The sequence below is a fragment of the Ascidia mentula genome, chromosome 6 (assembly GCF_947561715.1).
Source record: "Ascidia mentula chromosome 6, kaAscMent1.1, whole genome shotgun sequence".
NCBI classification, from domain to species: Eukaryota; Metazoa; Chordata; class Ascidiacea; order Phlebobranchia; family Ascidiidae; genus Ascidia; species Ascidia mentula.
Window position 1 is genome coordinate 6,958,684 of NC_138571.1, and position 23,008 is coordinate 6,981,691.

The following is a 23,008-nucleotide window of genomic DNA, read 5'->3' on the forward strand; positions in this document are numbered from 1 at the left end:
AGTAAAAAAATTAAAATGAAGCTTTGTAAAGTTGAACGAATAACGTAGATCGGATAGTTCCCTGCAGCTAAAAAGAGTAACTCGTTTTTGAAGTTTAAAACTATGCTAAAGACGACACGTAAACAGCACACTTTTCGGTCATGTTGATTTGAGTTTTATGTCACTTCCTGGCAAACATTCGCTAACAGAAAGTTTTGCCCGGTCACTTATAGCTTTGTATCATGTTGTTGTACTTCTTGTACTTATTAACATGTTAATTGCCATGATGTCGCGATCATACGAAATAACTAGCGAGCAAGCTGAAGCAGAATGAGAGGGAACTGATGGTTCCACAAGTGCCTACCATTCAACTAGACTTTCTTTAGGGTAATGATGCACACAAGTCAAGAAACATTTCTATTGCTATGAAAAATTACTCGCGTATGCAACCTTGTGGTTCTAAAAATACAAAAGGAAATATTTGTTGCATCCCTTTCAACAAAAGGAAGAAGTTTACAAGTGCTTTTATTGCAAGTCGCTCACTAAGACGCTCAACAAAAGCAGGGGCCTCCAAAACTTCATGAATTAAAAATATTTCCTCAAAAAGAACTACTTGACTATATGTGGTATTACAATTTTGCGAGGTTTTGATCAAATCATGTACATTCGCATGGTTCCAAAGGTAAAAACAAATCTACAAAAAATAAAACTTCCATTATCACGTCATAAATGCAAAACCTTCCAGTCATAAAACAACAGGAATCAATTGGCGGCATTCGACTGCACTTTTGATGTAAGCACTTGTTTTACAGTTGTTTACACAATCACACGGATTCGTCTTTGGTGGGGATCGAACCGCGCTTATCCGCCAACCGATGTCGCGATATCACAGATAACTTTGTCGCCCTTGCAGTGACGTCATTAATCCGGTTGTGGCGATGAAGGAAAAATCTCTTGCAGCAGAAAATAGACGAAAACTCTATTTCCGAGTACAGAAAGGGATTTACTGCACTGTTAATGGGAAGCAGTATGACAGCACTGAAAGCATAAGCTTGGCCTGGTATTTCCACTCCACCCATTTGAAGGAATGACATGAGACAAATAGGAACCCAGCAGGCGAAGTCTGTTAAAACTATGCGCGTAATTCTCCCGTGCATTTTTCGCAACTGTTTCGACCTCCGACGGGTGCTTGGTCTCATTGTTGTCATGTGAGAAATTGCCCAATAAGCACCGCACACGTAACAGAACGCAAGAAAGTTAAAAATAACAATGGTAGCCGAAAATCCCCATCCTGCTTCGCCAGCTGCGACAAAAAAACGTGGCAAGCAAACGCTGTTGTCGCTAAAATAGCCGAAGAATCCTTTTACTTCAATGCCGTAATTTTGCTCCACAAAATCGCTCATTTCGAACCACGAGGTACCACTAGGTGGTTCTCCCTTGGGCAAAATAACCGCAAGACGACGTACTAGAGTCGTCATTTCTGGTTTATCCAAGGTCTCATAATGCGTAAAATTAGTTGGCATCCAAACTTCCGAAACAAAATAATCAGCGAGGGCTGGTGCTCTTGGTAGCACTGCAAGCAAAGTCGACAAAAACCAAGCAAGCGTTACCAGAATGGCCGGAATCTTTACCGACATGCGTTTTGTTTTGATCGGGTTTGAGATGGAAAACAATCGGAGGGTAGTGAGAAGACATAGGACAAGTACCGACATCTCACTGGAAACGAGAGCCAGACTTCCCAAACTGGAGCAAGATGAGCTTGTCCTCCACTGCTTATCATAACGACAATAGTTCCCGGAAAATGATATTGACTTCGCGGATAGAAGGATGAGGTAAATTCCCATCAGAGCGTCGGCAATCGACAGGTTAAATAAGAAAAAGTAATTGACTTTGGAAAGACCGTTCAGCTGTTTAACGTTGATGGCAGATCTAGCGACGGTGGCTGCATTAATTACATTGCCAACTAGAGCCAATAGACCGATTATCCAAGTGGTAATTCTAAATCCTAATGCTCCCAAGAGTTCTTTCCTCGATGATAAAACGTTATTGTCCATTTCGCGTGGACATTCGTCACTTCCGTCACTGCAATCCGGTTTCCCGTCAAGCTTTTTACTCAAAGGAACAGAATAAGGAACTTTGTTCTCGCAGTAAAACCTGTCAAGAAATGCATTTAAGACAATTTGAAAACTTATAGAATAATTTTTCGTGACATTAAGCACATTCATTCTACATTCAATGTTTAAATAAGAGTTAATTCTTCGAAATGCACAGGCAACGTTATTCTTATGTGAAACCCATATAAACCTTGAGCGACTGATATGCTGGTAAAAACAAACACGCCCAGTCAACCCGCCGTCCTAGCCACAGAAAGAAGTGCAACGAAGGGAAACTATTGTTTCTTTAATATTGTTATTCGTTTCCGTAAACAAAAGAATAAGAACAAAACCATTGTTATCATTCACCTGTCAGTGCAATTGTCTTCATCGGTCATATCATCACATTGAGGTGTTCCATCACACCTCAAATTGATGTCAATGCTGATGTCATTTCCATTAGGACAATAGAACCTCGAAGGGCATCCATACTCTTCGACATCAATCCTAGGATGGCAAGCACTCCATTTTCCGTCACATACCGACTTCATATCGAGAAATACCGCCCTGGACACAAATATAAACCAACAAACGTTGAATACATCTTTTGAAGCCCTTTGCTGACTCCGTTAAATGCAACTTACGTGTTGTCGCATAGGAATTCATAAGGTCCATCGACAGAGTTAAATCTCGCCAGGAGGTTACAGAAAGGTGGTGTGACGTCACAAGTTTCGTTGCATTCGTCACTTAAGTCGAAGCACTCCGGGCGTCCATCGCACATTACAGCTTCTATTACACCTTTATTATTGTCGCCGGGACAAAGTTTCGTCTTCATATTTTCCCACTCGCTGCGGATGCAAAACTTTTCATCATCGGCCGCTAGAGGGCAGTCGTCCACACCGTCACATATTCGGTTTGTGTCCAGGCAAGTTCCGTTGCCACAGTGATATTGACCGGGAAGACATGGACAGTTTGATTCCTTCTCAATGTTTCTGTGGACAAAATGCGCTGTTATTCGAAAAACAAAAGTTAAAGCCGCTGTTATTGGAGATACAGCTCGATAAATTTTATCGTAAAATATGTTTTGTTTTTATATCTACCTGTTATTGTTGCCAGCCGTTATTGTTTAGGTTAGGCAACAAAGCTTTCAGAATACCGTAAATGTGATATAAGCGGCTGATTGGCCAAAGTACACTCAGCGGAAGTCTTTAGCAAGGGTGTGACAAGGCTAATTACACAGCTACTAACGGCTAATTGAAAGTGTCAAGTACCTTAGCCTTCCAAATTGGGCTTATTATGAGGAAGAAAGATTAGTTCCGCATGCTTTTATATCAAAGAGAACTACGCCAATGGCCAACTGAGTTACTTTAATATTGCAGTTAATTGCGTTTGATTTGACTACGGTGTGTTATAAATGAGCTAATCGTAAAAATATCAAAACATTGCCCAAAGGTTTGAAAAGCTATTGGGTGATTTTTAAATTAAAACAAATGGAAACTGTGTAAAACGGTTTAGTGCACTGTTCACTTTGTGTGATTTGACTTTATAGTCACAGTTTACTGACCCAAACTACTTAAAAAAAACTGGTTTAGTAAAAAATTATGTAAACAGCAAAAAATACATTATCTGCATGAAGTGCAGTGGAAAATAAAACACTGTTCCTCGGAGGTAACAACTCATACCTTTCAATGAAGACGCTATCGGCATGAAGACACAGCGAGTTACAAAGATCCTCAGTTCGCGGATGATTTCGGCAAAAACATTCGTCAGAGAGATCAAAGCAATCGACCACCCCATCGCATCGTTGTCGGTCCGATATTACGAGGCGTTTGTCAAAACACTCAAAACACCTTCCAGGAACTGTGCAGTTGTCTGAGAGATCCTGGCATCTCGCCACATTTCCAAACACCTGTTCCTGTGGCAAAACGCACGTATCGAAATTGCGGCCCTGGACGCACTTAAAACCATGGCCCTGTCGAATTTCGTCGCTTAAGTCAGCACAGTCGTGTCGCATGTCACAAGCTCGGGACTCTTCGATACATTTTCCTGTTAAATAATGTTGGTTGGATATGAACTATTCTGCAACACTTTGATTCTCATGCAAGCAATATTATGTGCAAAGTTTTTGTTTCGATCAAGGATCATTTTTTTAAATTTTAACAAAAGATCATCAAAAAATGCTATGTATATCTTGACATATGTTACTTTTGAGTCGAATAAAAATTAAAGTTATATTACAAGTTAATGGCAAAGCGTGGTTTCATTTGCATACCTTCATCGCATTCAAAGTATCCTTTTTTGCATCCACCATTGGCATTACAAGCATAACTTGGCCAGCACGGTTTGGAACAATTTTTTTCGTCTGAGCCGTCCGCACAATTTACCACGGTGTCGCAAATTTGCTCCTGCACGAATAATTTATCTGAGTATTGTGAACGATGAACAAATGGTAATTAACCTAATGGTATTTACTTAAATAGTTACGAGGATAAAAAATAAACTTGTAAAACAATAAACAAACCCACTTGTAAAATGCATTCACCGTTGAGACAATGGAAATAACCAAATGCACAAGTTCCGTTTTCACACCTGAGAAAAAATGGTTTAGTAAGTCACGACGGCATTGTTTAGAAAACAGGACAAGAAAAAAGTGGTTTACATTTTTAAAACCAATGTATTCATGCTGTATACTAAAGCAATGTAGAAAATTAGACAGCCACACAAAAAAGAATTCCAAACCTTGGTGGAGGGAAACATGAACCTTCACAATGTTTTTTATCACTTCCATCGCGACAGCCAGTTCCACCACGACATACAACATGTTCTGGGACACATTCACCGTCGTCGCACATCCAGTAGCTGAAAAATATCGTTGCTTAAATTCGTGAGTTTTGATAAAAAGGTTTTTAGATTGTGAACACAAGAACACAATAATTCTTTATGCATCAAATCACATTGTGTCGTCACAACTGACAACACAGTAGATTTTGAACTTGAGATTTTGAGTTTTTTTACCATTGTAGCCTTACCACAATTAATTACGAACCAAAAGAAGTCTTACTTTTAGCCAAAAACACAAAAAAAGGCATTATTACACCGTATTGATGCTTGCTTTTAAGAGGACTTGATACTCAGGAATTTTTCCTTTACACAGGCATGAAGCTAAAAACGTACGGCAAAGCTAAATTTAAGACTTTTTTGAGCACAATAAAAATCTACAATAGGTAAAATTTTTAAAATCTACGAACTCCAATGCGCAAACGTTGCGGAAGCAAACTTCTGGTGGGTAACATGTCACGTTGCTTTGCGAAGACTGATAGTTCACTTTATCCCAGAACATCTTGCAGTCAGAAATCAACTCGACGCACTGTCCGTTGTCGCAGTGTTGATATTGAGGTAAGCACGATGCATTGTCACAACGATTGGCGGGCCAACAAGGATTTGCTTGGGCGTAGGTCATAATCTTCTTCTTGGCGATTTCCAACATCTGCAAGTACTGGCTCTCGTTCAAGCCGCTCACGTAGTTGCTGAAGTTGCTGATTGAGGCAGGGCGTAAATCTTCGGGGCATCTCTCGTAATTGTCAACGCAAGATTTGTCGCAGCAAGTACGAAAACCTTCTTTGCATCGTCCGCCTGTATCGCAGTTAGGATCTTGTTCATCGCAAATAAAAAGTAGGCAGCGGTTCAACGGGTGTTGAGTTACGGGTTGCTGGCCTAAAAGTTTGTGGTCAAAATAATTGCACAGAAATAAAAAATAAAAATGCGCAACAAATTGGTATCGTTAACCAAATACCTACCTACATAGATTTCAATACCAAATATTGTTGTACGGGCAGAGATATTAACGCTTTCAAAAAAGTAAAAGCAAGTACTGTAGTAGTGAAAATGTCGTTATCATAGAGTATTTGTAAATCAAAACCCCTTACCTGTTGCTTTCCATACTTGAAGTAAAATGATCATGATAATTTTGAATGTAATTACTCTGTTTGCCTTCATTGTGATTTCCAAGCAACGTACAGACCAACCTTTTGTCAAACGTTTACTGTAAATGTGGAAAGCTATTTACAGAGGTCTCTGCTAACAAATTGTTTCATTGAAAATGCAACCATAACAAGGCAACGCAAACAAACAAACAAACTTGCATATTCCTATATTCTTCACATAAATATTCCAATTCAATGGAAACCAGCCAAATACGCCAAGTTTGTACTGAACCCAATCATGTTTAAATCTTGGCTGGGTAGACGTTAGCAACATTGCCCGAGGCATGCAATGATAAGATGTGCGATAATTTGCTACAATTAAAGGCAATGATGAATGCTAGAATTTAGTTGTGCGGAAGTTTCCTTAATGAACAGGCTTTCACCTGCTCAAACTCTGAAATTGACGGAATTGGGAAGCAATAATTATCACCAATCAATTAAGACCGACGGTGATTACGTTTGATCGAACACATTTCATCACTGTGTTTAGCAGACATGCCAAGCACGGAACTTTACCATGATACAAAACAATAATTCCATGTTTATCAAAAGCAATTATTGTACGAAATCAAGTTGACATATAAACAAAGCAATTGGAAGTTAATTTTATTGGAAGTGGAAGTTTACACAATTCATATTATTGGCTTGTTTGTCAGTTTATTGTTCAAAACGGGTTAAAAATTTGTCTTTTTCAAAAATTCGAAGGATGTTTTGCGAAATCCACGTAAGCTTACGACGCCTAAATAGTATTTAAAACAACGCACGAGCGAATGGCGACGCCCAATTTGGAATCTCTCGTTTTTTTGTTTTCCTTTGATTGTTGTGCTACCGCTTGTAACCAGGAGCCGAACTCCTTCAAACTGACTGCACTACGGTTAGCGAGATAACGTCAAATTGATAGAAATGCTGTAAAATAATACTCGGACAATCGGCAACATGTTAATATTAGTAACGTCATAACTGCGACCATGTAACGGGAGTCGGAGTCGATTATTTTTTCGCCACTCCATATAACCATGCTTATTACTGCGACTTGTTTCTGTTTGCGTTGTAGCTTTCGAGGCATTTTTCAGCTTCATATTTCCCGTTGTACCAAATGGTAAAAGCGTCACTGAAAAGCAGGCTTCTGACGTAAATCAAAGGCTTGTTGCTTCACTATATACACCAAATAAAGTAATTTGCTGTCGCAGATAATGAAAAAACAATGGCTAACCGAGGGCTAGATCCCTTTACAATTATTGGTCAAGTCTTCTTCGGTAATTTTTAGTCTATATTTGTATAAAATCGCTGTGAAACTGTGAAAGTTGTTTTTGAGGCAATAAACAATTGTGTATTTCCTAATAGCAGTGAAGGACGCTCTGAAGCAATGTTTCCCAATCTGCGGGTGGAGACCCAGAAAAAAAAAATTAAAATTTTTTTCGGTGTTTTGTAGTTCTTGTATCGTTTGTTAAGTGAAAGTGACTGCATGACATTTATGCTTGGGTCGCGGGAATTTTGTAAAATCTCTTAAAAAGGTTGGGAACAGTTGCTCCAAAGCTCACAGACAGCAGTGATACGAATGAAGTAGAAACGTGAGATTGCATAGCTTAAATAAAACAACATGCTGCATATTTACAATAATTCACGTATAAACGCAAAGGTTGCACATAAAAGGATGAAATACCGATGATTGTTGCTTGAAAAACTTGCGTCATTTGATCCACCTGCAATGTACGAAAAGTGTGAACTTTTGTAATGGACTAATGCATTCGATGACAGGCAACAGGAAGTTTCAAACTCAAAATTATCTCTCATGTTCCATATATAACCATACTGGCCATAAATGATGTTAGCAACAAGTTGTTTTGAGAAAAATGGTTACTTATATACAGTGGTGGAATTCAAGTATTTTAGCAACCGGTTGTCTCACTAGCGGCATCACAGTAACCGCGAGAATACAGTGTTTGAAGTGAAACATAGGCTTACACATATGGTTGTCAACAACTGGTTCACTTAGGTCAAAAACATTAGGAGCAGGTTCGCGCCAACCGGTGCCAACCGGCTGAATCCCACCACTGCCTATATACCCAATGGGGTTTGGACTCATCTTTCAGAAACAGTTTAGTTCGATTTACACACATTTGATTAATTCTTTACACATTCAAAATTAATTTACCCCCAAAACCAGAAGGATTCGTCTTTTTTTCTCCACTTTTATTTTCTATTCCTTTCATTGTTTGTTGGCTGTTGACGAGGCCTGTAGATAAATGACCATCGGGCTCAGTAAAACCCTGTTCTGTAATTTCATGAATTGTTGTTGGTTGGTAAATTGCGGTAGTAGACTCTTTGGTTGTCAGTTGCACACTTGTAGATGAGGTGGATACAAATTGCGAAGTGGAAGCTACCGAAGTTTCTGATGATGTGGTTACTTTGTTATTAGTTGTAACTTGTGTAATTTCAGTATGTGGTGTAGTTGCTGGTGATGTTGTAGAAGACATTGTAGTTGTAGTCGCTGGTGATATAGTTGAAGACATTGTAGTTGTAGTCGCTGGTGACGTTGTTGAAGACATTGTAGTTGTAGTCGCTGGTGACGTTGTTGAAGACATTGTAGTTGTAGTCGCTGGTGACAGTGTTGAAGACATTGTAGTTGTAGTCGCTGGTAGACTGGTCGTTTCTGCTTCTAAAGTGACGTTTTTTGAAATGTCCTGATCGGGTGAACTCTTCAGTTCATTTTCCTGCATAACTTAAATGACAGATAAGTTAGAAAGTTTTTTGCATGATATTCTCCAGCAAGCAAACCTGATTGAATCCAATCATAGTAAGCTGAAATGTTTGTGTAAACTCCCGGATATTTGCGATCAGCGCATCCTTCACCGAACGAAGTTAAACCGAACAAATAAAATGCTGCCTCATTGACCAAACAGACCAGTGGACCACCAGAATCACCCTGTATTAAACAACGTAATTGTAAACTTTTACTAGTCAGTTTTTCCAGCATTAGATGGATTTGTATAGATAGGAATTATTGACGCTGTTCCTCTTTGACGGGTGATAATTCAAAAATTGCAAGAATATTAAAGTGAGGAAAGTTGCTACTGACCACACAGCTGTCCACGCCACCCTTTTCAGTGTCTGCAGCGCAAATCGTGTTCAAGGGAATATTGCCGCCGTCTTTGGCCGCATAAAGACTCTCACATAATGATCGTTTTACAATGGGGACTCTTACTTGTTGGAGAACTTCAGGGAAAACCTGCCTGTCTGGATCTAGAAGTACAAGGATGCAAGTATTGAACATTGTCTCTAGTAGTTTCGGAACTTGTTATGTCTGGCTGTTTAAAGTACATTAAATTGCACAAAAATATCACATTCGTACGTAGTGTCATGACGACGCATCCAAAATTCGTTGACTTTTTTAGAGACGAATTTGTTCACATAGAATATATTAATTATTATTAGCACAACAGCTGTGAAGTGAAATTTAAATTAGTGTGCGACACACCGAAGCATCCTGACGCATAATTCAGGAACCTTTCATATAATTACTTTTTTGTGTTCTCTAAAATTACGATACAGAAATGTCTGTTTTGTGGGAATTCTGTTGGAAAAGTATGGGACTTTCACGTATTGGCAATTACATATGCGATATCATAAAGCGGCAGTTAACTAACTTACATATGCTTCCCCAACCAGATGCAAGGCAAGTCCTCTTTGGTTTTAAGTAGAAAGTGGAGTTTAAGTTTGGGATGCAAATCGGCTTCACGAAGTCTGTAAAGTTGATTGTTTCAACTAATTGAAACATTGCAATATCTGCTCTGAGGGTCCTGAAAACAAAATGTCACGGATAAACATTTGAATAAGTTTGGTGACGATAACAGCAAGGTGCTGATTCTACTCAAAATGCATCTGAGTTATATCTGGCGATAGCAACGACAGTTCCACAATCACAAATACACCTAACTAACTTATGTATAGTAAGAACACTAAAGTAACCAATTTACTCATAATTTTCAGAATAAACAGACTGGCTCGAACACGTCATGTTTTATTTTGAAAACATGTCATGTTTTATTTATTTAAGACGTTTTGGCAAAAACTTACATCATCATCAGTTTAAATGGCGTGGTTGGTCTAGTTAACTATTATATAGAGTTGACCTGACTGACGTCAGAGATCGTATCGTAGAATAATCATTCTGTTTATTTTCAGAATTATGTATAGTAGTTTTAAACGATATGATCATAATTGTCTGTCGCTTGACTAATTTAAAGAAATACGCAAATATCCTTTATGATATGTAAACAATAAAGGTTAATTCACTGGCTTCGCAGCCAAGGCATTGCAGCCAAGTTGGATCCTGCCTTACTATGCGAAAGCATGGCATTACTTAAACAAGAAAGCACACTAAATATAGTGCGTGGATACTGTTTTTCATTTTGGCAACATTTAGGAATAATTTTTCTCTAAAAAAAATTTTCTTCAAGAGGCTGCGTCTTTCTGTAGAAGGTATATGTAAATGTTTTGTGGCTATAGTAAAATGAACAGTTACCATTTAAAATATTTCTCATGAACAAAGTATTTCTTCACGTGGTGGACAACCTCCCCTTCGTTTCCTTCGTATCTATGACGACCTACGTACACATTGACGTCACCGGGTCTGCAAAGTCGTTAGGAGACAATGAAAAAATCTTTGAATCGAAATTGAACCAAAGCCGTGAAATTAGGGTGAATGGTGAATGGGCGTCACCGCAGCGCCAGACTATTATTTCTATGCCTTCAATTCTCAAAATTACTTACTGCGTGTATAACGTGTAATAACTTATCAATACCTTGAATTGGTTTTGAGTAATTTTATCTAAGCTGAAACATAACTGTAAAAATATGGGAACGCAAAGCCTAAATCTGAAAGTGTCGCGTCTACTTAGTGTGGGCAGGATACAAGAATAAAAACATGACCCGTGTGTTTCAGAGGAAACAGCAACACATCAAGGAAATAACAAGGTGAAAAATCAACAATAAATTGTATGATGAATGAAATCTTACCCCGCCAGTGTGTTTGTGCAGTGTGCAGCCGTTATTACCCATTTCTTATCTATGATGGAACCGCCGCAGAAATGACGATTTGACGAGGAATAAACAAGCATAACTTGCCAGGGGTATGCTCCGTGAGGTGCCCGACTCCCACCTATTATGCGTTCATCCTACACAACAACCAGCAGTAGAAAACAAATCACCCAAAACACCCACAATTCATGTTTAGTGCATAATTTGTCACTGATGCTGTAAGACATATTAACAAATCACGCAAGGATCCTTTTGGTAAAAACTATTTATCCGATCCAGCGTTGCGTCCTAATTTCACAAATCTAAATCAGAAATATACATTTTTTGGTAGAGAGGTCCATTGTAAATTATGTTTTCTTTTTAACACAACGTTTTAATCAAACGCAAATATTTCATGTTTTTGAAAATATTGAAAACTTTATTTTCTATACAAAAGCACATCAAAGAAATTAAAGTTACCCAGGAGAAACTTGTTGCGACGGAAGGCTTTCCACACTCACTAGCATTGCTCCAGAGCGTCGTGTTGTGGACTTAAAAATATACAAGTAACTGAAATAGTTTTTATTATTCGCGAAGATATGAAAACGTGTAAATTCTTACCACACTCAACTTCGTCACTGTCGTCCTGACAGTCTCTTACACCGTTGCAATGAGACGAAAGTGGAATACATTCACCATCCCAACACGTAAAGTTCGAGGTAGGACAAGCATCTAAGCAATTCGTTTGATATTACATGAGTTGTTATTTGGAATGTGGGTTGTCATTTCGTTTGGTGATGGGCAAATCATTTGATTAATTAGTTTCTTTACTTGCTTTGAACAATGTAAAGATTATCTGTAAATTTGAATAAAACGTCCTGCAGGTTCATGGCTCTGGCCCTTCAACCCACTGATATGGCTCCATGAAAGAGCAAGCTCTGCAGGTTTTAGTTTCAGTAGACTAAAAACCTATTGTGGTGCTAATCCCTACCAACTTACATTTTGCGTCAAAATTTTGTTTTAGTTTTGTGATAATGAGTACAGTTGGCTCTTTGCATGGCAAAGGTTTCCGACCTCTGGTCAAACTAAACCATTATTTCTATGTACTTTCAGCGTTCTAATACAAAAAGGGTAATTTACATATGACTAATATATTCACCTAATAATTGCCAGGTGATGAAAAATCCAGCTTCTCTAATTGTTTGATCACTGCTGAAGAAAAATGTCACATTGGGTTCTTTGGTCACAAAGTCACGTGGTTTATCTACGCCGCAGTACTTTCGACCTCCAAGCTAAAATGCGAAAATCACCGTCAGTGGTATTATGATATTATGAGCACAGAGTGGGTGTTTATAAAAACAGACTATAGTTACGTAATAAACGAGACTGTAGGTGGAATTACTTCTTCTTATGTCCATTATGGTTCGATCGACGCCAAGTGACGCGTCTACCTTGTACAGTCATTTCCTTTAAAAAACACAACGCAGTGCGACTGGCATGGCATGCGTTTTCCGCAAAGCCATCCATACTAAACGCAAAACCTGTCATGTTGAAACAGGATCGTATGCAACTTTTTAACGAGTACATTCGTAGCCTTCTGGATCTGCGCGCCTAAATTTTACATTAAATTTTCATTTCAATATTTTGTGTCAAACATAAACTGTCGCTGGCCGTCGCATCTAAGAACAAAATTCACAGCGTTAAAACGTACCAACTCTCTGCCCACATGTACAGTGAGGTAGTCGTAGATACAGCTTGTATCAGCTTCAATCCTTTGATCCACAAACCAAATGCGAATCACCTGTGAACATAAAACTCATCATGCTTGGAGATTTAACTACGTGCGTAGGGAGTAAACCCAACTTAAAATCAATTGTACATGTAGTCTTGATGGCAATTGATTTGCTTTTGTTAGGACTGTTTATAGATTTTAAAGCAGCAAGTGCGCAATCACGTGACGATTAGCGCAAATAATTTCTTACTTACAGTCGTCAGATTAACACAAAATACAAACATAGCCTACCACATTTCGCCTCGGACACGCTACAATTGCTGATAATGGCGACATATTTACACCCTAAAAAGTGTTTTGTCTGACAACGCTAAAACTTACTTATCCTGCACTTATCGGAAAAGGCACCATATAACCTTGCAACGACCCCAAACGCTCATGTTATGAAAGTTTCTATGAAACCAAAACGTCCCCTGGTATTGCATTTATTACATGTTTTGTTCTGTTAAGTGATTCAATGCCAGTCCATATACACTATAACGCAACCTATTAAAATACCAACTTTATTTGGTTGATTTTGAACGATCCACGTGCACTTCTGATTATCGTTGTACTCATTGGGATAATTCGACGAGGAAATGTTGCCGGAAGTGCCTGAGAAGGTTGTTCCGTTTGAACATGCTGCTGTCGTAACGTTTGCTGTTAAATCAAAATATTAATCAACAGAAACAAGTGATAATTAAACAAACCCACCTCGTGAATATGAATTGCTGCCCTGTGTATACACTGCAAAATACATCAAAAGTACAGCAAATAGTTTAAACACATCGGTAACTCTCATGTCCCTAGAACAGATTTCAGCGAGACACTATCTTCACACTATTGCTTTGATGCGCAGGTGTGTTGAAACGCCGTGTAGCGTAACATCCTTTTTCATCGCAAAATGAATGTGGGCTTTACAATCAGGTGGGGCAGACATTACGTACCGCGGAACAATAGGTCAAATTATCTGATGGGCTCTGTTATTGTTAGTTATAATGCCTGCTGTTTCCTGATCATATTAAGTATGCCAATAATCATCTACGTGATAAGAACTGTCGTTTGGCCAATGCTCGAGAATAACCTTGCCATAAACCAATTTTTTTTTGTTTTTATCTGTTTGTTGGGATATTCCTAAAACAAATCTGCCTTAAAAGTTTCTAAGTCAAGAAAAATGCATTTATTTTGTGTGTGACTTGGTTTTCATTCTAGTGTTTACGCACTATTTACAACAATATATAAGTTTCTTGTGGGTGCATATATTTAACCCTTTGAGAAATCCAAAAAGTTTGGGTATTGTTTTAAATTTTAACGTTGGCGCTTGCGAGCGACTTTAGTGGCAATAGTTGCGGTTTCCGTAGTAACAGTTACCGTAAAGCGTTGACTGAAATTCAAGATGTCAAATGGGAGTTTGTGGCAAACGCGCTACTATTTGTTTTTATCGGTTCTTGCTTTTCATAAAAGTATTCGAAAATAACAAACCGTGTTTATTAGTAAAGCATTTGTCTGACCGTTGTCAATTACCAGGTATCAACTATTTTATGTTCAAATTTTTAAACTAGTAGTCAAATAGAAATGTTTTCTTAGTTTTAAAAGTAAATACAAATTAGAAAAATTGTACTGCATGGTAACAAAAGTAACAACAAAAATGTACTACATTTATCCTGGTACATTTAGTGAGCTGCTGACAGTGCACACTTTCAAGCTATAAGGTCTAATGCCTCTGCAGGCTGCTGTCTGCAGCTTCTACTACATTTTTATTTAAACAATATACTATGAATTGTGTAAGCTTCAGACAGATGGCCACTGTTTCGACCTAAAAGTGCAGCTGGTGTGACTTTTAGACGACTTTGCTGACCAACAGGCAAGCAAAGGCAAAGACTTCCACTTTGTGGTGACTACCTTTTAGGTCGAAACAGTGGGCAGTGGCCATCTGTCTGCCAGATTGGAAAAAAATGTGGTGATATATCCTTTTGCGAAATTTACCGGTAATCTGCGCCATATTAATTAGCTAATGCATTAACATACGATAAAACGTTGCGATCGTCCGCGCAATTAACGATTGCTGAAACAAAATCCTCTGCGCATAAAACAAACTTCTTGATCTGATCTGTCTGCAGTTCATATACTTACACAGTTTATATACTATAGTTGAGTTACAGATATTTGCATACCCTCACTTATAGTTTAAGTAAATGTCCAATTTAACACACATTTGTGTTCAGGCGTGTTTTGCTTATTTCAAGGTGTGTGCATACAATTTGACTTAAACAAGGGGTTTGGCAAATAAACAACAACCATGGAGATTGTGTATGTTTACACAAAAAAGCGTTCTGAATTTGGCCGGCAATGCAACTTTTCTGATCGACCAGCAGAGCTGCATGTTGATGTTGTACCTGACTCAAGCTTATGTACAGAATTCATCGAAAGAAATCCTTGCGATACCGCCATACAATGTGCACAAGAAATGTCAGAACATGAGGTTAATTATTTTTTACAGATCAGTAATAAAAAGTTTTATTTGTGTTTTTCATTTTTTTTTTTAAATCTTTATAATAGTTATAATTTTTTTTTTTAATTTAAAAGATAAATGTCATTTCATTAGGTCAACACTGAAAGATTTGAAACGGAAACAAGGGGCATCAATCATGTTGAGGGCGGTTGGCCAAAAGACATCAATCCAGCAGAAGTTGAACAAACAATTCGATTCCGAAAAAAAGTTGAAAAAGAAGAACACTACATTAACACTATTCAGCAGCTTGGAAGTGTAAGCATTCTCCAAAATATACACTTATCTTTGTATACCTGTGAACTGGTTTTGAATAGCAATTGTGTCCAATTTAATTGTAATGGAGCCAAAGTAGAGTTATTTTATCTTCAGAAAAAAGTTATTTAATTCTACATTCGCAGGTAATGGAACATTGTATTAAACAAAATATCGCGATTGATATTTATGAAGAATATTTTGATGACATGGAAGTTGAAAGTGCAGATGAAGCTCCATCAGCGAAAACAATCAATGTTTTTAGGTAACCGACTGCTTGTAAACACACATACTCTGTCCTAATTTTCCCACCAGTTTGTCTTTTTTTTCACAAATTTAAAAAAAAATACATACAGGTGTTTTTTACTTAACTGTAAACAAACATTTAGTGATGTGTTAACTAACAATTACAGTGTTAGTTTCTGCCAGATTAATTTATGATTTTCCACAGAGACCAAAATGAAATTAAAAGAACAGCTACCTCATTGTCATGGTACCCGGAAGGTGGCAAAAAACTTGCTGTCGCTTATTCCAATCTTGAGTTTCAGCGTTCCTCCCCAGACATATCATTTGATTCCTACATATGGGACATAGGTAATTATGTACGATAAAGATATTTTGATTTTGATAATGTCGAATGATATTATGTTTTTACTACATGGTGGGTTTACTGTTGTTTGTTTGGAATCCTATTACATAAAGGTTTATTTTTTATTGTTTTTTTTTTGGTAAACATGCAAATGCATTGGTTGCATAAAACCACCCCTGGGGTGTGATGATATTGCAAATAAACTGTTTACTTTAAGATTTTTTTCTAATGCAGAAAATCCCAATAAACCGGAACTTACTCTGAAGCCTGGATCACCTCTTGTTTGTCTCGAATATAATCCAAAGGACTCACATGTTTTAGTTGGTGGCTGCTACAATGGACAAATTTGTAATTTTTTACTTTGTGCTTTGAATAAAAATTGTTGATTTAATCTTAACTGGCTGTGTTATTTGCCTAAATAGTATTAGATTTATGTTTTAAAGTGGCAAATAATTTAAAGCAATATGGAGCCAAAATATGAATTAAGTGAGCTGCAGACAGATGGTTACTGTTTCCACGTCTGTTAGATCTCACCAGTGCAGCTTGTTGTGACTCTTGTTGACTATCTAGTCGGCTAAACGACCAGGCAAAGATTTTGACTTTGTGGCAAGAGTCAAACCAAGCTGCACTGATGAGACCTAACTGGTCGAAACAGTGACCATATGTCTGCAGCTCACTTAATTTTAAGAATTCCTAAAGAGTAATTTGAATTTTCAATTGAAGTAACAATGCCTGGTGTTACTCAGCATTTTGGGATACTCGGAAAGGAAGCCATCCAGTTGAAATATCACCAATTGAACAAAGTCACCGAGATCCTGTGTACAAAGTTATTTGGCTCCAATCCAAAACAGGAACAGAATGTTTCTCTTCCTCAACAGATGGCCAAGTATTTGATTTATAATTGGGCATAGTTTAAAAAATGACATCATCAGTTTTTGAGCTGATGTGTATAATATACAAATATCTTTGATTCCAACTGGAATTGGATTGTTCTATTTACCTTTTCAAGCTTTGGAAACAAACAACACAACTGTTTTTCAGGTTTTATGGTGGGATATAAGAAAACTTGGTGAACCAACTGAAAAGTTAGTCTTGGATCCAACAAGAAAGTTGTCAATAGATAATGCCCTTGGAGGCATTTCCCTAGAATATGAGCCCACCATGGTAAAACTTTTCATCAAAGAATTATTTATTTTTCTGTTACTTAGCATAAAGTTACCAGGTTTAAATTTATGTATTATTAAAAAAACACCTATGAAATAGGAGTGGGAATTGATTTACAAACATGACATATTTTTTACCCTTTCAAAATTGTGTTTTTTAGCCAACAAAGTTCATGGTAGGAACAGAACAAGGCTCAATAGTGTCATGTAACAGAAAAGCCAAAACGCCAGCTGAGAAGATTGTTTGCCTGTACCCAGGCCATTATGGACCTGTGTACAGCTTACAGAGAAATCCATTCTTCCCTAAGAACTTCTTGACGGTTGGAGACTGGACTGCACGTATATGGTCAGAAGATATTCGTGAAGCTTGCATCATGTGGACCAAGTACATAATATTATTTTCATAGTTTTGTTATAACTTCAGGCAATTTTTTTTTTTTCAAAAGCCCAAAATTTAGTATTTTCAATTAAAAAACCTGTCAACAAGATCAATGCTTTCTGTCTGGTTTGGTATCAGTAAAAAGTAACAGCTGATTTTCAGTTAAACCATCTCAGAAGAATATCAGACCGAAAAGGACTATATCATGATTTGTTTTGTAGATTCCACATGTCATATCTGACTGATGGGACATGGAGTCCTGTAAGACCTGCAGTGTTCTTTACAACCAAAATGGATGGAACCTTGGATGTATGGGATTACCTTTTCAAACAAAACGACCCAACACTGAGCATTCAGGTTGATTTTCCATTATTCTAACTTCCAAATATTGTGGTTGATTTTCAACCAAGAAATTAATATAATAACATTTGTAGAAGGGCTTCATAACCATTATGGTTTTATCAGTGAACATGCCATTTTATTTGAAATGCATATGTATTGTTGGTAAATGATCAAGATCTTTTTGTTCAAAATAAAATTGTGGACATATATATATGCACAAATTCATCATTACACTGATGGGTTTATTTAAACCTTTGGCATTAAAAAAAAACATTAAATCATTAATAACGTCCTTCTTCATATTATTCTATATTTGTCATTTTAACTTCATAGTCCAAAAAAAATTTTTTTGCAGGTGTGCGATGAGGCTGTTCACAGCCTACGTGTACAAGACAATGGACGAATAGTTGCATGTGGTTCACATAGTGGAACTACAACCCTTCTGGAACTTTCCTCAAGTCTCTGCACTATTCAGAAAAATGAAAAGAATTTAGTGAGCAGTGTAAGTTGGCACTAATTTTAGTTTTAATATTAAAGAGTTAAACATTACAATATTAAAGATTTGGGTTATAATGAATGAAAACAGGAATGTACTAAAATAAACTTTTGTCACACAATGCAGGTAAATAAGATTTACACAACCATAAATTTTAAGCTTTTAATGCAGTCAAATAAAATTTGGTTGTACAAATAGTAAATGGCGCCCTAAATATCAATAGATGTTTGAGCGTGAAACCAAGCGAGAGAAGATCCTTGAAGCTCGACATCGCGAACTCAGGTTGAAAGAAAGAACTCAATCTCAGCAGGGAGGAAGGCAGGAAGAAGACAGCAGGGAAGGTAATTATACTTAAAAAAAATTTATGTCATAACAGGAAAATGTTTTTATGACTCGTCAATAAACTATTTTCTATTTTGCAGCAGACAATGAGGAGGAAAAAGAATTGATTGAAAAGGCAGAAAGTGAGTTTATGAGGGCAGTGGAAGCTGAAAAGAAGGCATTGCAAGGAAGGGAAGTTGAAGACATTGAGGAAACTACGGTAGTAACAAACAGATAAACATATTTTTGTGATGTTAATGTTTTCTACCTATTTTATCTGCCCTTTTTTACTCTACATATAACCAATGATGAAGCTTACTTTAACAAACATCAACTCATATGCAAAGCTACCATATATATATAATATTTTTTTGACTGAAGGAAAAGGCATCTGAGGAACCAACAGAAAAACCTGATTCACCATCACCAACTGAAGAGTAACAAATTTGATGCAAGAAAACTATTCAAGATGCTTGTTGTGCTTTCAAAATAAACTGGAAGACAACCAGACACCTTGCGTATTAAATTCATGGCACAGATTACTTTTGTTGACTGTTTGTTGGTGACGCTGGTTGTTTATTGTGCACACTACAACGTTTTTAATGTTTATTTTCATACAGATATAAATAAATATATTTAAAAAAAAACAATAGAAAAAAACATCCGAAATTTGACTGCAAGAATCAACCTTTGCAGGTCGGTAACCGACGGATCTGTCTTTACAAATCAATACAACATTCCTAGAGCTCCAAAAGGAGTAATTTAAATAGAACAAACAATTGATAGTAACTGTACATAAAAAATTGGCACCACAACTTGTAGCTTTAGACAACCATATTTAAAGTTTAAATTTCGAACTATATACTAAAAACCAACACATGATTCAGGTTTAAAAGGAATCCAACCATTGATACTATGAATACATGCGTAAGGAACCAATCTTAGCATATCTGCAATGCATACATATGTCTGCAGCCCAACGAAATCACTAAGGTTAATGTCCCAGATTTCTTTTGATGTCATTTTCTAAATATGCTACTATTTTTATGTAAAAAAAGTGTTAAATTAAAAAAACATATTAAAGTTTCCTTTACTTGGACTCAAAATTTTGTAACTCTTTCATAAAGCCAGGGTTTGGTTTTGCCTGCGGTCGCAGTTTTCTTAATTCATCGAGAACTTGAATTAAACCTATACGCTCGGTTGACATTACGTACGCAAGCAGAACAGTGACAGACCTGGAAACTCCAGCATTGCAGTGAATTAGTACCTTACCCCCACCTTCTAAAGCATCGCTTATAAAAGCAAAACACTCTTCCCACACACCAGAAATATGAAACTCTGGTGTATCATAAAGCATTAGATTTTTATATTTGAAGTCATTTGGAAAAAAGTTTGGCAAACCAGCAACATTGAGAATATGTGTAATGCCATGTTTGCATAGCAAGGTTTTGTCCGCGACTGGGTCTTGCGAGCTCACAAACAAACCATTACGCAGTTCAGCCATTTGCAAGTCTGGTTTATCATCAATCACCATGCCAGGCACTGCATGTGCTTGTACAGTTTGTGCATATTTGCCATTCTCTTGTTTGTGCTCCAACAATACTTTTCCATCTGGGGTAGTAATTTTTGTTTCCGTTTTTCTCAACAGGGATCTGTTAAACCTTGTTATGTCAGAATTCTGAATATTGTTGTTGTTTTCCATTGTATTTAGAGACTATGAGTATTCCTTTAAAAGGTGGGCAGTCTAGTATAAACTGTTGTAGCAGCTAGAAGGTGAAAAATGATAACAATCATCTTGGTACAATTAACATATCAGTAATTGTTGAATGTAAACTTAAAGTTCTGGCAAAAGTTAATTGGAACAAAATATATTGGCGAAAAGCAAAGATACATAGAGTAAAGTAGCAATGAATGGAAAACATGCAAAAATGTATCAAAATATTGTTATTTTTAAGCAACTCCTTTCACATTGATTTGACTTTAATATATTGCTCAGCTCAATAAACCTGGAAATTTCAACAACCAATCAAATTGATTTGTCAGTTGACAAAACAGCAATTATGTGATGTACAAACTTTGTTAGATAAACCATGGTTAGCAAGTTTTTTTGCATAATTTTATGTTTATGCAATACACAACATTTAAAGTTAGCCAGTACCACATGGCACAACATTACAGATGACCATAAAAAAATATAGAACAATGAATTAAAATTCATAAAGGAGGTTTGTAACCTTATTTGGGGGCAAATGCCCAATGGGTTTCTTTGCAGAATGGAATGTATCCATTTCAAAAAGACTTTTAGATACAGCAAAACATAGCTGCGAGGCGAATAGCATTTTTAAAATAAAACAGAGGCACAGTAAAAATATAGCATAGTTCAATTGTATCGGGTTGCATCTACGACTTGAAAACTCGCACTGCACGAACAATGTGTTCTCTACAAATTGGGCACTCACGTATAGCTTTGCTGCAGACAATACAGGTAACCATGTGTGCACATTCCAAAAACACACAGTCAACTGGATTATCCCAGCATATTTTGCAAAAGTTTTCTTCCTTCGACGTATTGTTGCTGCTGCTTGCAATGTTGGATGATTCAGCTTCACCAATTGATTCTTGGTTTTTCTGGTGATCTTCATACAAGTTTAAAGCGCGCTTTAGTAATTCCCCCTTTTCCAAAATCCCCCTGTAGTCCACCAGACTGTCTTTTAATAAATACTTTAACTGTCGTACACTAAATTCATGTATTTCATTAACCGATGATATCTCGCACAACTTTAACAGTTCCCCTTTTTGGGGTGTGGAAGTAGAGCATTCTGGACCAGCAGATTTTCCTAAATTAGTCCCGGTGGTACCAGTGGGGTGAGAGTTCGATGTGGTCGCAGATGACGCATCAGGTGCCCGAAATTCAGAGGCTGTAGGAAAACTTTCTTGTGTTTGCGTGTAAGTTGGGGGAGATGCATACCCTGGGCCAGTAGTGTATAAATTATTGACATCAACTTCTGAATCAACATCAATTGTTTCAAAATCTTGGTCAGTTATGCTTGTTTCATCAGCAACATCTTCCTGACCTGGCCAAGTATGTCTGGTATTACTGTATGACTGGGTATAAGTTTCAGATTCTGGTTCATGCACACCTTCAAGTGATTGTATTTTTTTCACCAGCTCATGTTTTTCTTTGATACTTTCAACAGGAAAGCTTCTATTTTTTAAATACATGCGCAATTCCTTGACTTTTAGTTTCATAAGCTGGGAACGTTTGTAGTTAGTGTGAACAACACTATGACATGGACGACATTTTCTTTCCACCATACACTGTGAACAATGGTTCTGGTGACACAAGTTACACTTTGTTTTCCACTTTGTGATTGTGAACTGGGCATTGCAATACAAGCAAGGCATTACTATAATGCACTGTCAATGCAAATATGCTCTTGTTGTGTTTCACCTAATTTATATATACATGCTTTTCTACAACGTTACATGAATTTATTGTTTGCCAATCTTAAATAAAGAAAACTTTTTGGTTCAAATATACAATTCAGTCTATTAAAGTTCTAAATATGTACAATAGCACCAGATTGTAAAATTCGTAGTTTACTACATGTGGAGGATTTTTTCAGCGAATCTTAATGTGGTAGATTATTAGAAAGGTTTTTGTTTGGTAATGTGCTAGCTAATTGTTTTTTGCATGGATTATCAGTAAATTTTGTGCACAACATTTTTTTGGAAAATGCACAAATTTTGTGTTTCCTTAAAAACTTAACAAAATGTGCATGCCTTTGGGTTGGAAAAAACAGTAGTGTGGAAGATATCCTTTGCAAATTTTATTGGTAATCCGTGCAAAATAATTAACTAATACAGAAAAAAAGTTCACTGTCATGTCCATAGCAAAAACAAACACATAGCAAAAAATCTTTCATGAAAATGACAAATTTGTTGTGCCTACTTCAGTGAACTTAACCAATGTTACAATCAACCTGTACCACGCTTCCACACATTTGACACTACTTTGAACAAACTTTTCATTTATTATAAAAAAAACTAAAAAGGTTTTTAACCGTCATCTTGGTATACAACTGAGTTTTGGGAACTTTATGTTCATA

At 37.0% G+C, this 23,008-nt stretch overlaps 5 protein-coding genes across 6 annotated transcripts; 1 reads left to right on the top strand and 4 right to left on the bottom strand.

Moving 5' to 3' along the window:
* Positions 1 to 803: 803 nt before the first annotated feature.
* LOC145907067 (uncharacterized) lies at positions 804 to 6,032 on the bottom strand. The gene is made up of 10 exons (XM_082994503.1): positions 5,999 to 6,032; positions 5,321 to 5,786; positions 4,812 to 4,931; positions 4,598 to 4,661; positions 4,345 to 4,477; positions 3,769 to 4,118; positions 3,439 to 3,470; positions 2,717 to 3,064; positions 2,442 to 2,639; positions 804 to 2,133 (listed from the first exon to the last, which is right to left on the bottom strand). The coding sequence occupies exons 1-10, from the start codon at positions 6,030 to 6,032 to the stop codon at positions 804 to 806; spliced, it is 3,075 nt and encodes a 1,024-aa protein (XP_082850629.1).
* Positions 6,033 to 7,470: 1,438 nt separating this feature from the next.
* LOC145906349 (enteropeptidase-like) lies at positions 7,471 to 13,685 on the bottom strand. Its single transcript, XM_082993770.1, has 13 exons — positions 13,560 to 13,685; positions 13,369 to 13,505; positions 12,786 to 12,875; positions 12,234 to 12,366; positions 11,696 to 11,806; positions 11,555 to 11,625; positions 11,075 to 11,232; positions 10,581 to 10,688; positions 9,707 to 9,855; positions 9,135 to 9,298; positions 8,834 to 8,981; positions 8,211 to 8,777; positions 7,471 to 7,758 (listed from the first exon to the last, which is right to left on the bottom strand). Exons 1-13 carry the CDS (start codon positions 13,645 to 13,647, stop codon positions 7,667 to 7,669), a joined length of 2,016 nt encoding a protein of 671 aa, XP_082849896.1. The 5' UTR covers positions 13,648 to 13,685; the 3' UTR covers positions 7,471 to 7,666.
* Positions 13,686 to 14,504: 819 nt separating this feature from the next.
* LOC145907068 (uncharacterized) lies at positions 14,505 to 20,615 on the bottom strand. The gene is made up of 2 exons (XM_082994504.1): positions 20,000 to 20,615; positions 14,505 to 14,529 (listed from the first exon to the last, which is right to left on the bottom strand). Exons 1-2 carry the CDS (start codon positions 20,599 to 20,601, stop codon positions 14,505 to 14,507), a joined length of 627 nt encoding a protein of 208 aa, XP_082850630.1. The 5' UTR covers positions 20,602 to 20,615.
* LOC145905484 (dynein axonemal intermediate chain 2-like) lies at positions 15,075 to 19,941 on the top strand. Of its 2 annotated transcripts, none has more exons than XM_082992698.1 (13): positions 15,075 to 15,327; positions 15,451 to 15,612; positions 15,756 to 15,874; positions 16,061 to 16,203; positions 16,433 to 16,546; positions 16,945 to 17,084; positions 17,240 to 17,362; positions 17,523 to 17,746; positions 17,962 to 18,097; positions 18,438 to 18,584; positions 18,802 to 18,919; positions 19,004 to 19,119; positions 19,281 to 19,941. In XM_082992698.1, exons 1-13 carry the CDS (start codon positions 15,145 to 15,147, stop codon positions 19,338 to 19,340), a joined length of 1,785 nt encoding a protein of 594 aa, XP_082848824.1. In that variant the 5' UTR covers positions 15,075 to 15,144; the 3' UTR covers positions 19,341 to 19,941. The 2 variants fall into 2 exon arrangements, with proteins under 2 accessions (XP_082848824.1, XP_082848822.1); XM_082992696.1 differs by having other exon boundaries at positions 19,001 to 19,119; positions 19,281 to 19,940.
* A 63-nt stretch (positions 20,616 to 20,678) lies between the features above and the next one.
* Positions 20,679 to 22,428, bottom strand: LOC145905485 (E3 ubiquitin-protein ligase RNF34-like). The gene has a single exon (XM_082992699.1). It carries the CDS (start codon positions 22,302 to 22,304, stop codon positions 21,300 to 21,302), a length of 1,005 nt encoding a protein of 334 aa, XP_082848825.1. The 5' UTR covers positions 22,305 to 22,428; the 3' UTR covers positions 20,679 to 21,299.
* Positions 22,429 to 23,008: the final 580 nt, after the last annotated feature.

Excerpts from the sequence above, each read along its gene's own strand:
- LOC145905484 (XM_082992696.1), top strand. The coding sequence starts at position 15,145 with ATGGAGATTGTGTATGTTTACACAAAAAAGCGTTCTGAATTTGGCCGG. Across the intron at positions 16,204-16,432 it reads TTCCTACATATGGGACATAG|AAAATCCCAATAAACCGGAA; the intron begins GTAATTATGTAC and ends TTTCTAATGCAG. Across the intron at positions 18,920-19,000 it reads GGAAGAAGACAGCAGGGAAG|CAGACAATGAGGAGGAAAAA; the intron begins GTAATTATACTT and ends TCTATTTTGCAG.
- LOC145907068 (XM_082994504.1), bottom strand. The coding sequence starts at position 20,601 with ATGGAAAACAACAACAATATTCAGAATTCTGACATAACAAGGTTTAAC. Across the intron at positions 14,530-19,999 it reads AAAGAGTTACAAAATTTTGA|CAGCTCACTAAATGTACCAG; the intron begins GTCCAAGTAAAG and ends GTGCACTGTCAG.
- LOC145906349 (XM_082993770.1), bottom strand. The coding sequence starts at position 13,647 with ATGAGAGTTACCGATGTGTTTAAACTATTTGCTGTACTTTTGATGTAT. Across the intron at positions 10,689-11,074 it reads TGCACAAACACACTGGCGGG|ACCCGGTGACGTCAATGTGT; the intron begins GTAAGATTTCAT and ends ACGACTTTGCAG. Across the intron at positions 8,982-9,134 it reads GTGGCGTGGACAGCTGTGTG|GGTGATTCTGGTGGTCCACT; the intron begins GTCAGTAGCAAC and ends TGTTTAATACAG.
- LOC145905485 (XM_082992699.1), bottom strand. The coding sequence starts at position 22,304 with ATGCCTTGCTTGTATTGCAATGCCCAGTTCACAATCACAAAGTGGAAA.
- LOC145907067 (XM_082994503.1), bottom strand. The coding sequence starts at position 6,032 with ATGATCATTTTACTTCAAGTATGGAAAGCAACAG. Across the intron at positions 4,478-4,597 it reads ACGGTGAATGCATTTTACAA|GAGCAAATTTGCGACACCGT; the intron begins GTGGGTTTGTTT and ends TTATTCGTGCAG. Across the intron at positions 3,471-3,768 it reads TGTGTCTTCATGCCGATAGC|TCAAATCAAACGCAATTAAC; the intron begins GTCTTCATTGAA and ends AACACACCGTAG.